General features: G+C 52.5%; 1 protein-coding gene across 1 annotated transcript; it reads right to left on the bottom strand.

Annotated features, from left to right (window-relative positions):
* Window positions 1-4,169: 4,169 nt before the first annotated feature.
* LOC141998464 (zinc finger protein RFP-like) lies at window positions 4,170-11,664 on the bottom strand. The gene is made up of 7 exons (XM_074971315.1): window positions 11,235-11,664; window positions 8,760-8,855; window positions 7,926-8,156; window positions 7,286-7,308; window positions 6,438-6,553; window positions 5,587-5,646; window positions 4,170-4,711 (listed from the first exon to the last, which is right to left on the bottom strand). The coding sequence occupies exons 1-7, from the start codon at window positions 11,649-11,651 to the stop codon at window positions 4,197-4,199; spliced, it is 1,458 nt and encodes a 485-aa protein (XP_074827416.1). The 5' UTR covers window positions 11,652-11,664; the 3' UTR covers window positions 4,170-4,196.
* Between the last annotated feature and the right edge of the window lie 4,898 nt (window positions 11,665-16,562).

Here is a 16,562-nt window from a genome sequence, read left to right as displayed (position 1 = left end):
CTTCAGATGGCAGTGGGTGTGAGAGGAGCTGACACTGGGGCTCCTGCGCTGTACAGGGGATGGGATAACCAGAGATCTCCTATCTCCAAGGCTCTCAGGCCACTTGTCCAGTCTGGCTGCAGGAGGGCATCTGGGGACAGACACAGGGGGCCTGGGAGAGTCTGGGGAGCAGCCACCTGGGACCAGAAATGGAAATCCAGCTGTGGTGAGAAAGGAGTGCTTGCCACGGATGTGCCTGGTTACAGGGGCTGCCCTACAGCTGGATACAATGTTGCAGCTATTTAATGCATTACACTGAGGGATTCCTATTATCTTGCAGCTGGATGGTGTGAGCTGAAATTATTTTCTTTCAGGGGAAGGCTGGCACTGCTTTTTGTTTTGCTGGGGAATGCATGGCTGGAGATCCGTAGCCATCAGTCACACGCCTTCATTCTGCGGCTGTTTCCTGTGGCCGGGCCCTGCAGTCAGGACTCGTTTGTGGCAGAGTGGATCTGAGATCAGGATCAAGAGGGAATCTGGGGAGTGGCCTTCTGGAACCAGAACAGGGGCTGCAACTGCAATGGGAAAGGCGAGCTAGGCAGAGATGCTGCAGGGGAAGCCGCTGGATACTTCATGAGCAACTGGATACAAAGTTAGGTTTCAGAGTAACAGCCGTGTTAGTCTGTATTCGCAAAAAGAAAAGGAGGACTTGTGGCACCTTAGAGACTAACCAATTTATTTGAGCATCGTGTAAGGCAAACTGGTAATGAGGGGCACTGCAGTTAGGTTGGTTGTTTTGTGCTATGTGATCTGAACTCTCTTGTGCTTTATCTGGTTAAGTGAAAGAGCAATAGTGTGTTGGACATGTGCAAAGAGTCTCTGTGTGTGTGAAAAGCTTCACAACTACTGCCTGCCTCCAGAGAGAGAGTTCAGCTGAAACCCGTAGGCTCTCACCTTGGTGTGGAGTCCTGGGAGATGTGTGTTTAAGCATGTGGCTGTCTGGAGAGTCAGCTCTGCACCAAGGAATAAGGTAGTGGATTCCAGGAGAGGGAGCTATTCCTCTTCCGGTCCCAGAAGCTTGAATTATTTGGGGATCCTGGGGGTCAGATTCTAGGATTCCCCTTACAGCAGTCCAGTGGCACCTAACAATTTCTGGGACACATGCACCGGGAAACAGAAACCTTCTCACTGCCTAGCATCCAAACACCCTTATCTCTGACCATGTTAGTTCTGGCGAATATTTCTACATATCTACATATCATATTGAATTCAGAGACATGAATGGAGAGGCCTCCCACTCAGGGCTGTCACATCCCTTTCCCTTCGGCTGAAGGGGGCTCTTTCCTGGATGCTTCTCCCGGTTTCTGTATTAGGGAGAGTCTCTCCCTCCAGGGCTGCCATCTCCTGCTCCCTTTGCCTTGGGTTGGGAAGGGGTCTTCCTGGGCTGGGGAGAGACTACCTCCCCTTCTATGTCTTCCACCATTTCTGTGGCTAGGATAGAGCAGCTGGTGACTTTTAACACCCCACCTGCCATGTCCAGCCCCTCCCCGATCCTCTCCCCGCGAGACACCTCCCCCCCCCCCGCCTGCTTGTCACATCCCTCCTCACACCCTCATCCCTGGGCGACCCGCCCACCAGTTGCCACATCCCTCCTCATCCCTCTTTCCCTTCGCGATCCCGCCCCACCTCGCTGCATCCCTTCTCAACCCCCACCCTCACGGGGGCAGGATGGCGGCCGAGCAGGGAGGGGGCGGGGCTGGAGTGGAATGTGGGTGCAAGAGGTGGGACAGGGAACTAGCCTCCCCCAGGGGAAGCTTCACCCGCCGCCCGTGTTAAGGCTGATTTAGTGCTGGAGGGTACCACACTTGATACCTGGTGAGTGAAATCTAAATACAGAACAGACAACCAGTGTGGGGTTTGTGCCCTGCTTTGTAACTGCCCTGAGGTTGGTCCTCACATTCCTCAGCTACTCTAGACCCAGGGGTTTTCAAAGTCTGGGTCGTGGCTGGTCAGGGAAAGCCGCTGGAAAGATGCTTCCTTTAATGAGCGTCAGCAGGCATCACCATTCGCAGCACCGAGTGGCCGCAGTTCGTCGTTCCCCTTCCCCTGACCAGCCGTGACCCATACCTTGAAAATCCCCTGCTCTAGGTAGAGAACTGAACCTGGGTCTCCCACGTGCCAGCCGAGTGCTCTCACCACGGGGGTGAACGTTACAAGCCGGGTGACATCACCAAAACCACATTCCCCTTCCCCCCGCCCCTCACATTGTGTGTGGAGTGAGGCAGATGCCCACCTCATTCCAGCAAGAAACGCCTTAGGAGCCTGAGCCACTGACCGTCAGGCGCTGGGTTCCCATCTGTGGGTGGCTGAGCAGAGACTGACGCCCCCCTGCAGCCCCAATTTAGGCACCTGTCGGTGAGAGGGGGCAGGGCTTAGGACACCCCTCCCCCCTTGTCGCCTCTCCCATGGGCTAGCTCAGGTGGCTCCCCGCCACACACCGAGCTGGCTTTTGTGAATCGCACTGTACGGTGTCTGTGATGCCCACGCATTGTCTAGGGAGTTCAGGGCCCACCTCAGCTCTGCAGAATGTGATTTTCTAGTTGCCTACAAACTAGACCCTGTGACGCTCAGCATTGCAACACCAAGTCCCTTCATGGATTGTCCCCTGTGCAACCAGTCACCTCTCCGCAGAGCACAGCTGAGCAATTCCAGATTGACACGGGTGTGCACAGGACAGAGACAGAGCACAGGCTGGTTAGTGACACATCCCAGTAAACCCCAAACTCTCCTCCTAGAGGCACAATATTCCCTGTGGGGGTTGGGGGGACAAAACCAAGTCTGGAAGCAAATCCCATGATGCTGCCCTCGGCAGCTGCAGCTGGGACAGTACAGTGGAACAAACAAGAAGAACTGTTTGTAATGTTTTATTTACAGAATTAGGGTTGCCAACTTTCTCACGACCACCCTTGTCCCAGCCTGACAGAGCTGAGAAGGAGCCTTAAGAACCATAGCATGGCAAGGAGATCCCCAGCTACCGAGCACAGTTTTCTTAATGGCACAACAACCATACAGTTGCCCAGGAATTAATGAGTTACAGTCTCACTTTCAGTAACTTGTAATAAGTCTCTCCATCCCTCTCACATTCCCGTTCCTTCTCCCTTTTCTTCCACACTGTACTTTTCTACTCATCATTTTTCTAGCCCTCACTTCCCACCCCTGTATCTCTCCCACTCTCCTCCCCTCCCTGTCCCAGATCATCCCCCATGGCTGCTCCCTTCTTTCCCCTGATTTTATCCCTTCCCCTCTTGCTGCCCCGGCTGGTTCCCCGTCAGGGATTTTTTACTGTCACTCTTCTCATTTCCGTTTTCCACCATTTCTCATAGACTCTCCCTTTATTTCATGGTGTCTGTGTATTTAATGTCTTCTGCAATTTCCATAGTATGCATCCGATGAAGTGAGCTGTAGCTCACGAAAGCTCATGCTCAAATAAATTGGTTAGTCTCTAAGGTGCCACAAGTACTCCTTTCCTTTATTCTTGGTTTATTTTCATTCACATTTTTCTTCTTGCTTCTTCTAATTCCCTCTGGTTGAACCCGCCTTGTCCCTGCCTCCCCCAGTGCTGCCAACCTCAGGAGGTTTTAAAAAAAATCATAAGATTGACACAATGATGATTGTTTTAAGGTTATATAATGGGTTTTTTGGTCAATCTGCACCCCTACCCATCTCCCCCTCCCACCTGTGTGTGACAATTACAGGGTTACCAGCTGTCCTGTAGTTACAGGGGAAAGGTGACTTGGGCCCCTGTGGCAGGAGTTCTCTCTGGGAGACCCCATGAGATCCAATCCCACAGATCTGCACAAACCGCTCCCTGCTGCTGCTTCTCCCCAGCCCCCCAGCCCCCAACCCCTGATTGATTCATGCTGGGTCCCTGCCCAGCCCACACCTCTGCCTGTCCCCAGCCCGGCTGTTAGTTCTGCCCCCTGCCCAGCCCCCACCTCTGCCCCTCACTCCTCCTGCAGCCCCAGGGGTTCTTCCCCTCTCCCCCTCCCATCCATGGGGCTGTAGGGAAAGGGAGGGGCTTCCACAGGTCATAGATAAGAGAAGCAAGGGGCTGGGTAGACAGGAGTCCTCCAAGGTCACAGAGACTGGTGTGTGTGACACTAGAAAGGCTGATTTCTGGTTCTGCAGTGGGATTACACCCCCCCCCCCACCCTCCCTCAGGGACACAGTCTGAGCTGGGATCCCAGCCACACCCAGAGCCAGGGGCGGATTCTCCCCCCAGGGACGGAGCCCGGCGGGAAAGTGAAGATCGGGGCCTCGTCACCAGCATCGATAAATGTCACCTGCCCCCGGTCACAGTCCAGACAAACCCGGATCCTGCTGGGGAATCGGCGCCGGGGAAGGGGGGTCTCAGGGGAGGTGAGAGCCCAGAACTGATCCCCCAACCACCCAACAGCCCAGATCCCCCCGTCAGGGCTACAGCTGATCCATCCCTTCCTCCTCACAGACTCTCTGGCCACCCCCACAGCCCAGCCTCCCCCACCCACCACCTCCACCTCCCAGCAATGTCTCCCTGAGGTGAATCCCTCACAGCCCAGCACACAGGGCTTAGTGTCAAATCTCTCAGGGGTGTTGGGCAGATGCTGCCGTGTGTCTCCCCGTGTCACACTTTTCCAGTCCTCAGTCAGGACGAGGTGGGGATGAGCCGTGTCTGGATCCAGAGTCACATTCGCTGGGGAGATAGAGAATCAGAGCGTGAGGGGCAGAGCTCAGCCCTGGGGGAGGCTGGGACCATTTCTCACACTCCCCAGCAGCCCTGATCTGGCTGGGACAGGCCTGGATCCCAGGGAGCTGCCTCTGTCCTGGGCACCTGAGACTGAGCAGAGATGTCACTGCAGCTCCTCAATCTGTGTAAGTGGAGCCACTTCATTAGTTTTTCATTTGCTTGCTGAGGCTTCAGCTCCCTGCTCCCTCTCCTGGGGTTGCTCCATTCCCAGCATCAGAGACACAGCAAGGAAGATTTTAGTGAGGAGGGAGCAGAGGAGGCAGGTACCAGTTTTGAACCCCAGAGGGAAGCTCCATCCCCTAAATGCAGCCTCCACTCCCCGGCCACAGTAGGAAGAGCCAATTAAGAAAAAAGAGTAGGAAATGGCATTGGGTGGAGGAGCCCCATCCCCAGCCTAGAGAGGAGGGAGGAGCTGGCAGCATCAGAGGGAGAGGATCTCCCCAATCCAGGAAACAGGGAGCAGCTCCAATGGGAGAGCCCAGCCCTGCCCGGAGGAAAGGCAGGATGTTGGAGAAGAGCAATGGGGAGACCTCCTGCACCGGGGTAAAGCAGAGGGATGTGTCAGTCCTCAGGGCAGAGAGCTCTGTTCGGGTGCTGCTCAGGGAGAGTGTTTCTGTTCATTAGCATGGGCATGAACTCAGCACTCAGGTTGGTGTCAGGAGTGTTTGTGTGACTTCAGCGTGGGAGCTCCTCACTGCTCAGTGTGTTGTTTTTAGGGCTATGTGTGTCGTGGGCGGCATTGATTTGGCTGGTAACTTTAGCTGCAATCTCATGAAGACGTTTTCGGATAATTCAAAGACAATCTCCAGCTGCAAACTCACCCTCTCTGAATGTTCCTAGGGATCCTCCTCTTTTCATCTCTAGTGCAGACGGCAAAGTGTCTGGAGGGGGGAAGGAGAAAGGAGGTGAGATTTCAGGCTTTCATGTTTATAACAGCATTCCCACTCTCAACTCGTAGAACTGTCTTAATTATGACAGAGAAACACTCAGATATTTAATATAAAAAGGTCTGAAACCGTCTCTTTTCTTTCTCATTCAGGCATCTCCCAGCAATGGAACCAACATCCTTGCAGCCTCACAACCATCCCAGGACAATCTGTCAGTGACATTTACTTTTCCCCTCCCACCCTTCAAACTCCAGTTGGTTTGTCTCATTCACTTGCTGCCTTTTGTCATAACCTAAACCTAGAGACTGCAAAAGTTTGGCATAAAAGTAACTTTACCCACTTTGGTCCCTTTGACACTAATGAGATGTTGAGAGTTTCCTAAATCCTGACTCTAATTGTGAGCTGTTGGGGCTGTTTACTCAGCGTCTCTACGGAGAGCAGCACGCCGGGGCCTTGTCCTCCATAGGCAGGAATAGGAATAATAATAAAACCATTTTATAAATGTGGAAATTGAGGTGGGGGAAGGTTGACTCAATGAGTCCGATTCACCCCTGTACTGGCAAAAGTCTGAGTCATTTATTTCTTTAACAGGAATTGTCATGGCAAGACATATTTTTGGTAGAAATAAAGGTTTGAATTAATCAACCTGAGTGACTTGGACCCCAAGTGCGTGACATTCTCACCCAACAATTAAATAGAAGCATCATCTAAATGTGAACCAATTGGCCAGAGACACGCTCCTCCCTCAGTCTCAGAGGCTCATCCCAGTTTCCCCTCCTAGATACCTTTGAACTTCCCCAGAGTCTCCGATAGCACAATCATTTTCCAGGAGAAATCGCTGACTCCCTCTTCCAGTTCAGGAGAAATCTCCTCTGGCTGCTGGAACTGCCCCTTCTCCCACCTGGAGAGAAACAATTTCACGTGATTATATTTTATCGTGTGACGGATTATACGTTCTTGCTAGTGAGCCGCTGCTCTAACGGGCCTGGAGATAGAATTCCTCGACTTCTCCCAGCCTCAGAGCAGGTGCAGCACAGCCCAGGGCCGTACAACCTTCCCTTCTAAGGGCTCATTAATACTCTTCTACTCTGGTCTGGAGAGACCAGCTCTGGGGACAAAAGGGAAATTGAGTTTCCATGGGCAACTCACTCCTTGGCCTCCATGCTCTGGGGCACAGGAGGTTCCCAGGTGAAGTGCTGTAGAAATCTGCCCTCTAGGAACTAGACTGAGACACCAAGTCCCCCTCCCCAGCTCATTCCACACAGGTCTCCAAAGAGTCCTCAGGTGGGAAAGACTCTTGACCACGGCTGCCCTGGGCTGAATAGTGACCAGTGCCCCAGCAGTGACAGGCCCATATTCCATCCCCACAATCCTGAAGCAGACGGTTCCTCGGGGAGGTGACATCTCTAGGAAATACTTGAGGTCAGTCTTTCCCAGCGAATGGAGAATTCCAGAGTCTTCTATACAAGGGTGGGAACCTCAGGATGAAGTTGATCAGCGAGATTTGTATCCAACATGTGACATTCCCCACACATTTTGCAGTAGAGCCCTGGGGAGATGTGGTGCTAACATTACCACCAAGCCCTTTGCCAGCACTGGGAAGTGTGAGGGGGAGTGTGAGAGAGCCACTTACCTGCTCAAGGAGCTTCTAATATCCTAGAAGAGAGAGAGACAAAAGAATTTCAGTCCCCTCTGGCACACACACACAGGGGATTCTAGGGAAGGGATTTAGGAAGTATGAGGAAGAGAGGCCCTGCCCTGGCCCAGGGTCGTCGATTCTCTGAGCTAATGGGGCTTTTCCATCTCTCATATCTCTGTGTCTGTGACTCTGCAAAGAATAATAGTTAGTCACATGTCAGCAATGCACACGCCGAGTAACACCATGGTCTCCAACTGCTGGACTCCACTTGCTTGTGATTCAGGAGCCCTCCCTTCCCAGTGTGGGGATCTGGCATGTTTCTAATGACAAGTGCCAGTTTCCAGTTGTCCCTGGAGGTGCTCAATCCCATGCCCCACCCCCACTCCAAACCTTCCCACAATGCCACACCCCAGCCCAACTCTTCCCGCTCCCACTCCACCCTGTCTCCTCCCATGAGCACACTCCCTCCTCGCTCTTCCCCCTCCCTCCCAACCTCTCCTGCACACAGATCGCGGCAGGCGGGAGGTGCTGGAGGGAGGGGGAGAAGTTGATCGGCGGGGCTGCTGGTGGGCAGCACTGAGGGGGGGATCTGGCTGCCCTGGAGCACCCGCCTCTGTTTCTCATTCAGTCTGACCTGCAGGAATTCACTCGCTGGCTTCTGACACTTCCCCTCCATCTCACTGATCAGCTCGCTGAGACGGGAAATCTGTTTGGAGAGTTTACTGACATTTTCTTTCTGGATCCTCACAATCTCCTCCTCCAGCTTCTCCAGCTGGGCCAGCAGGAGTTGCTCTTGTTCCCCCAGGAACTGCCGCAGTTGCTGAAATTCAGACACAATCTTCTGCCTCTTGGTTTGTGTTTGTTTCTGTATGAAAATAGGGCAAGGGATGGTCAGGGACATGGATGGAGCCCGGGGTCCTTTCATGGAGTGCTGAGTGTGGAGGAGGCTGAATTGCTTTGAAAATCCTAAGATTTCTGACGTTTGACTCTACCCTGTGGGTACTAGGCAGGGGATTCTCTCACACCTTCCCCTTTGGCCCCGGTATCCCTCGGAAAGGGATGTTTCCATGTGTGTCACGGTCAGCACATTCTGTTATTTATGGTCTCTGGAAATTCAGACCCAGAGCAGCAGGAGGCAGGACTCAGCAATACACTGACAGAGACGCTAGGGGAGTTAAAAGAAACAAACATTTAAAAAATGCACAAAATGACCAGACACAGTGGACAGCACCTCACGGGGACATTCAGTTCTCTTGGGGAGGATTTCTGGGAGAGCCACAAGGGCTAGACATTAACTCATCAACTGCAATGGAAGCTTAGGGCTTCCCTACACGTGAATCTAACCCAGCAATCCATGATCAAGGAGAAACACACACAAGCCCATGTTCCCCAAGGCCACATAGGAGTCTGCCTCCAAACAGACCTCCCACGGCCAGTCCCTGCCGGTTAATAACAACAGGCACCTTACCAGATACTCCCGGCTATTCCCCTCTCTAGTTGCTTTCAATCCCAGGAGCTTTTCTCTCTCTTCCCTCAGAGTCTTCAAATGGGCCTGGATTCTTTCCTGAGGAAACAGAAAGGATTTGGGAGGTTTCATCTGCATACTTGAGAGGTGGTTGGAAGTGGATGTTTGGCGGTGCTTAGCGCTTTCCAGGAGAGAGAGGGGAGGAGCGGGGAGCCGCCCGCTCAGGGGAGGAGGCGGAGAAGAGGTGGAGCAGGGGTAGGGATTTGGGGAAGGGGTTGGAATGAGGGCGAGGAAGGGGTGGGAAGAGGTGGAGTCGGGGTGGAGCCTTATGGGAGGGGTGGAGTGGGGGCAGGGTTGGGGGCACCGGGGGGAGGGTGTCAGTGATGTGGCCCTCGGGCCAATGTACTAGTCCTCATGTGGCCCTCCTGGTGATTTGAGTTTGAGATCCCTGGGCTAAGCAGTAGTTCTGCAGAAAAGGACCTGAGGATTACAGTGGATGAGAAGCTGGATATGTGTCAGCAGAGTGCCCTTGTTGCCAAGAAGGCCAATGGCATATTGGGCTGCATTAGTAGGAGCATGGCCAGCACATCAAGGGATGTGATTATTCCCCTCTATTCGGCACTGGTGAGGCCACACCTGGTGTATTGCAACCAGTTTTGGTCCCCCCACTACAGAAAGGATCAAGTATCAGAGGGGTAGCCATGTTAGTCTGGATCTGTAAAAGTGGCAGAGTCCTGTGGCACCTTATAGACTAACAGACGTATTGGAGCATAAGCTTTGGTGGGTGAATACCCACTTCGTCGGATGCATGCAGTGGAAATTTCCAGAGGCAGGTATAAACCTCTGGAATAAGCCTCTGGAAAATTTCCACTACATACATCCAATGAAGTGGGTATTCACCCACCAAAGCTTATGCTCCAATGCGTCTGTTAGTCTATAAGGTGCCACAGGACTCTTTGCCGCTTTTACAAAACGGATGAGAACAAATTGGAGAGAGTCCAGTGGAGGGCAACCAAAATGATTAGGGGGCTGGGGCACATGACTTACGAGGAGAAGCTGAGGGAACTGGGCTTATTTAATCGCAGAAGAGAAGAGTGAGGAGGGATTTGATAGCTGCTTTCAACTACCTGATAGGGGGTTCCAAAGAGGATGGAGCTTGGCTGTTCTCAGAGGTGGCAGATGACAGAACAAGGAGCGATGGTCTCAAGTTGCAGTGGGGGAGGTTTAGGTTGGATATTAGGAAAAACTTTTTCACTTGGAGGGTGGTGAAGCACTGGAATGGGTTACCTAGGGAGGTGGTGGATTCCCCTTCCTTAGAGGTTTTTAAGGCCTGGCTTGACAAAGCCCTGGCTGGGATGATTTAGTTGGGGATTGGTCCTGCTTTAAGCAGGGGGTTGGACTAGATGACTCCTGAGGTCTCTTCCAACCCTAATATTCTATAATTCTATGATTTTATGCCTCCCCCAGGGGCCACAGGGGCACATTTGCCCCTTCCAGGAGTGGCATAGGGCTGGGGCAGGTTGGAAGCCTGCCTTAGCCCCAGTGCACTGCTTACTGGGAGCCGCCAGAGGTAAGTCAGTGCCACCCGCCTGCACCCAGCACCCCCTTCTGCACCCCATATCCCCTGCCCCAGCCCTGACCCTCCTCCCAGAGTCAGCATCCTGTACCATTTCCTGCACCCCAACACTCTGCCCCAGCCCTGAGCCCCCCCCTACACCCACACTCCCTCCCAGAGCTTGCACCCTCACCCCACCATGCACCCCAACCCCCTGCCCCAGGCTTAGCCCAGATCCCTCCTCCCACACTGCAAACCCCTTGGCCCCAGCCCAGAGCCTGCACCTGCACCCCAAACCCAACCCCCTGCTCCAAACTGGTAAAAGTGAGTGAGAGTGGGGGAGAGCGAGCAATGGAGAGAGGGGGGTATGGAGTGAACGGGGCACTGGGGGGAAGGGGCAGGGCCTCAGGGAAGGGGTGGGGTAGATCCTGCTTTAAAGACTTGATATTTTGACTCTGTTTCCACACTGCCAGATCATTAATTTTGTTATAAAAAAAACCCAAGGAGTCCAGTGGCACCTTAAAGACTAATACATTTATTTGGGCATAAGCTTTTGTGGGTAAAGACCCACTTCTTCAGAGGGGCTTCAAATGGACTGAAGGTGAAAAACCCATTGCAATTCCTCTTTGTTTCAGTGGATACAGAACACGGCTACCCCTCTGAATGTTGTGATCGCATCTCCCCATACAATGAAGACTTTACAGAGTTGAATGGTGAGTCACACCTGTGACAGGGAACTTTCAATGAAATTAGCCTGTAATTAAAACCCAAAAGTTAACCCATTGAATGAAGTGAGCTGTAGCTCACGAAAGCTTAGGCTCAAATAAATTGGTTAGTCTCTAAGGTGCCACAAGCCCTCCTGTTCTTTTTGCGAATACAGACTAACACGGCTGCTCCTCTTAAATCTGACAGCAATTCCCTACCTTGTACTCCTGGGCAGCTTCCTGTATGGGAACCACCATGTGAGTGCGGTGAGCCCGGGATCTGTCGCACACCACACAGATGGGGGTTTGATCCTCTTCACAGAACAGTTTCAGAGCCTCCTGGTGTTCCCCACACACCCCGCCCCCTCCTGCTCCCTTCGCTGCCTGGAAACTCAGCTGCTTGGCGATTTCTACCATGTCTCCCAGCAGCACGTTGGGCCTGAGGTTTCTCTGTTGCACAGTTTCTCTGCACTGAGGGCAGGAGGCGGCTGTGTCGGGTCCCTCCCAGCACTGGGCGATGCAGGCTCGGCAGAAATTGTGCCCACACTCCAGAGTGACAGGGTCTGTGAAATACTCCAGACAGATGGGACATGTGGCTTCCTCCTGGAGACTTTCCACGGGGCTCTCTGCAGCCATGGCTCCCTCCGGGCAGTGGGACAGGCTTTGTTTCCATTTCCTGAGTTCACACTATGCCCCGCCTGCAGCAGCAAGGGGGTGTTTCCTTGCCTGAAAATGACCCCTGCTGTTAGGACCCAGGAGAAGCAGGAGCTGTGTGTCTAAGGCGAGATAATCAGGCTTGGCAGAATTTTTTATACTATATAATTGTGACAGATAATGTTTATTTTAAGCAATTTTTGCATTTATTGATTTAAACTTTCACAGTTGCACAACAATCTGGGATATAAGCATTTCATTCTAAATAAAATTTTCATGGTTGTGGGAAATTAGGGGGCGGGGGGCGGTTAAGGAATCAGACAATATTTTGGTCAGACCAGAACTATTTAATGACACTAGACACTGAGATTCAAGAAGCTGAAGCTTTAGAACTGGTAAAATTGTCTGTGAGGAGCTAAATCTCCTCCCTCCCCCAGCAGCTCCCCCAGGGCAATGACCCAGTGCCTCCCCCACCACCACAGGGACCGAGGCTGAGAGTCCATCTGATGGCGGCTCAGGGGCCTGTGGAATGTGCTGGGATCTCAGCCTGGGCCCTGGGGGGCAGGTGACCCTGTCACACAACCACACCCAGCAAGGCCTGTTCCCATTTTCTCCCTGTTTGTCCGTCCCAGCGGAGAGACCAGGGACTGCAGGGAGACCAAGCTCCCATCCCCCAGGTGAGGGCTGGGGCCCAATGGCCGAGGGCAGCTGGTGTGCGAGGAGCTCGCACTAGGGGCCTGCAGGGTACCTGGTGTGGGATAAACAGAGACCTCTCAGGCCAGTTGCCCATTGCGGCTGCAGGAGGGGATGTGGGGACAGACGGAGGAGGCCTGGGGCAGTCTGGGAAGCCGCCATCGGGGACACGGAGAGGGAATTCAGCTGTGGTGGGGAAGCCGTGCTGCACAAAGATGCTGCTGCAGATGCAGCTGGTTACCCGGGTCCAGCGTTGCAGCAGGTTAACAACGTGGTTACTAGACGTTGCAGCTCAGCGGAGTGAAGTGCTGCCCTTTTGCTGGTCTCCGCGCGGCTTGAGATTTGTGAGCATCGTTCAAACACGTTTCCCCTGCTGCTGTCTCAGGTACCTGAGTCTTCACTCAGCGTTGCAGAGCAGAGCAGATTCAGTGCTTTGGTACAGGGTTACGGAAAGGAAAAAAACTGGCATGGTAGATATAGTACCTGTAATTTCTCTCCCCTGTCTGTCAGATGTACCGTGTGCAGCTGGTTACTTAGAGACATTCAGTTAGACAGCTGGGGTGGCTTTTTTGTGCTCTCCCCCTTTCTCAGTAAATGGTGAGTGTAACTTTACCCACTCCGATCCCTTTGGCATCACTGGGACGCTGAGACCTTTCAGGATCAGGACACTGAATCATAAGCTTTTCGGGTCTGCTCAGAGCTCAGCACCATGGGGCCCTTGTCCTCCACAGACTGTAATGCGAAGAGACACATAAGCATTCTATAGATGGGGAAACTGAGGCAGTGAGTGGGCTGGTTCTATGGGCCCCCTATTCAGTGGCTGCAAGGGCCAATGCAGACCTTAGCAGCACCTAGGCAAGTCCTAAGCTCCAGCCAGAGCTGCATCCCTGGTTTAATGGTCCTAGTGTCTACAGGCAGCCAGTCCCCCAGGGATGTAACAAGTTCATAATCTTTCCCACAGGATGGGTAAATCCACCGTTTTTTTCACAGGGTGAGAACCTCAAGGTTAACTTAAACAAAGTGAAAGTAGCGGAAATGTGGCTCCTGTCCACACTGTGCTGAGGTGTCCTGGGGAGACGTGGCTTTCACCTGGTGTCGAAGCCCCTGCCCAGGCTCAAGAAGTGTGAGGGGGAGCGAGAAGGAGCCACGTGCCTGGTTGAGGTGCCTCTGAAGTCCTAGAGGGGAAACAGAGAGAAAAGAGCGCTCGGTCTAATATGTCTCACAGTGGGGTGGGGCTGTCGGACTCTGGGATACAGGACAATTGCTCTGTGCATGGTAAGTTACATCCTCCTTTCAGCAAATGCAGAATGAGGGAAGGGATCAGAGTTTGCAGCAGCATCAGGGGATGAGATTTCAGCAAACCATGTGCTGGCAGTTGCAGAATCCAATCCGTGAAGGGCCCCAACACAGAAGACCACCTGGATACATGTATTATCAATGCAGCTCTCAGCACACTGGGGAATTCTGCATAAAAATGGCAGGCTGGGTCTGGCCCACTGAACTCAAGGCCAGCACCAGCCTCTGACGGCCCTGATAACGCTGAGTGCAGGAATGAGAATCAGCCAGTGGCTCCCTAAGGGGTTGCCCCGAGGTCTGAGGATAAACCAACCTGTCCTGGGAATGGAAAGGGGGAGGGAGCCAAAGAAACAAGACTATTCAGGGACAGTAAAGGCTGCAGGGAAAGAATTAGGGAAAACAAGCAAACCAGTGAAACGGTAACTGCCAGGCGTCAACAGGGATTAAAAGGGATTTTACAAACACCAGAAACAGAGGCCCTGCCCTGGCCCCAAAGCCATGGATTCCCTGAGCGAATGGGGCTTTTCACCTCTAACAACTGCATGTCTGTGACTCTGCAAAGAACAGTAATAATTCCTGTCTCTGCCATGCACACACTGAGTTACGCTGTGATCTCTGAGTGCCGGACTCGAGCGCCCAGGATTCAGGATCTGTCCTGTCTCTGTGCAGGGGTCTGGGTGTCTGGAACAGTTTCACCTGCAGAAATTCACTTGCTGGCTGCTGGCCCTGCCCCTGCAGCTCACTGATCGGCTTGTAAAGAGGAGATATTGGTTTGGAAAAGTTGGTGGCATTTTCACTTAATTCCTTCCCAATCTCCCTGTCCAGTTCCCCCAGCTGGGCCAGCAGGAATTGATCTTGGTCCCGGACACAGCAGCCCAGAGAGTCAAAATGAGAAACAATTTCCTGCCTGTAAGCTTCTGTCTTTCCCTGTGGTGGCAGGTCATGGACATGTGGAGACTCGTGGGCCATTTCATCACCCTCCTCCTCCCCTAGCGCGTACATAGCACTTCTCATCTGTAGAGCTCAAGCACTTTACAGTGAAGGTCAGTGACGTTCTCCCCATTACGGATGGGAAACTGAGGCACGGCACGGTGAAGACCCAGATCCCCAGTGGAACTTAGGTGACTAAAGCCCAGGTTTCAACCCCTGAGTCCCAGAATTCGGTGCCACTGAAATCCAGAAAACCTCTGCCTGGCTGCCCCTAACTCTGCAGGGGCCTCAACTCACTCAGCACCAACATTTCAAGGGGAAAATTTCCCAAGGTTCCTAAATTTCTGCTTCTGGGCCTGGGCACTGCTGCCTCCTTCTCGGCATCCAGACACCTGCCTCACGTCTAAACCCCAGAAGGATCCTCCAAGCAGAAGGCTGGCAGTGGAAAGCCTCTCTTGCCTGTGGGGCCCAATCCTGTAGCTGAGTGTGCTGAGCACCCCTTTTGGATCAGGGCTCAGACAAAACCCAGAGGGGGTGCTGGCAGAGGCTCCTTTATAACATAGAGCCCAGTGGTTATGACACTCGCCTGGCGTATGAGAGATACAGGTTCTACTCTCTGCTCTGCGTGCTGGGGAGGAAGGGTTTGAACAGAGATTTGCCACATCTCAGGTGACTGCCCGAACAACGGGGGTCTGGGATATTCTGATCTGAGGCTCCCACAATCTCTTCTGATCAAGCTGCTCCAGTCTGGCTAAATAATTCAATAACCCCTGGGTCGGAGTGATTTAATTTTTCCAATTCCTGTTCCAAATTTTCCTTTTCACATTCACCGGCATGGTGCTTTTCTGAGAGCTTATTTACAGCCTGAGACATGGCACAGATGACTCATGCTACTGTTTGGACTTTCTTGGGGGAATAGCCCTCTTGATTCCCCAGCAACAAGTTGTCCAACCCTTTCTTATGCAGTGTAGAGACTGCAGCAGTCACACATGGATCAGACCCCAAGTTTTTCAAGCACTCATCAACCATAGCTGGAGGCTTCAGAGTGTCCCCCTTCTTCTCAGGAGTAAACCCGCCTTGCTCGCACTTGCAGAACATCATAGACTTGAAGATAGCACGAATTCAACTCCACGTGCCTATGTATTTCCCTCTCTCCCAATAATCTGTAACCAATCTGATCCCAATCTGATCCAATCCTCAGTTCCCCAGCCACTGAGTCTAATATCTTAAGACAAGATTTTAGCTTATCCAACCAGTTCAGAAACAGTTGACTTATTCACTGGCACGGTCACCATCCTCGGCTACGAAATGTTGAAATGGATCTTTAACGGCTCACAGCTGGGCAGAATGTTCCCGGTACCAATCAACAAGTCAGATTCAGTAGACTCCATGCAAAACAGTTTATTTGAGAAAGAATCACAGACACAGTATAAAGTTAACTAATGCACATCTCCCTAGTGAGCCTCAATTCCCCAAGCACAAACCCTCAGTATTTATGCTGGCCCTACGCAGTATTCTGATTGGCTAGCAAAGCTGGTATAGCTACCGATCTAGAGGAAGATTTATCTCTTTCATTGTCTTCTCTTCTCAGGCACCTGGTCTATCAAGGATTCCCCCGAGGCAATGGATTTCAAAGAAGTCCCACACCCTGTGGACCTTTTATTACTAATTTTCTCCTAATTCATACTTTGGAGGGACTGCAGAAGGGGTACCCACCAGACATCACCCCAAGGTTACGCTCTCATCAACTATTCACATAAGCTGTCAGCGCGATGCCTTCCAAAGGGGTCATTCTGGTCATTTTGCCCCGGGCCAGCTTGTGCCAAGCTCACTGATCTCATGTTTATACGTTTTCTTTACCTAGTGAGCCGGCATATTGACTGACAAAGGTCGGTAACAGAACAGACTCGCAGAATAGAGAATTTCCACTTTAAACGTTTGATGCTCAGAAGGCCCTGCTCCCAGAATCCTCTA

This window comes from Natator depressus, chromosome 14, assembly GCF_965152275.1.
Source record: "Natator depressus isolate rNatDep1 chromosome 14, rNatDep2.hap1, whole genome shotgun sequence".
In the NCBI taxonomy this organism is placed as follows: Eukaryota; Metazoa; Chordata; order Testudines; family Cheloniidae; genus Natator; species Natator depressus.
This window is presented reverse-complemented; position numbering and strand designations above follow the sequence as displayed.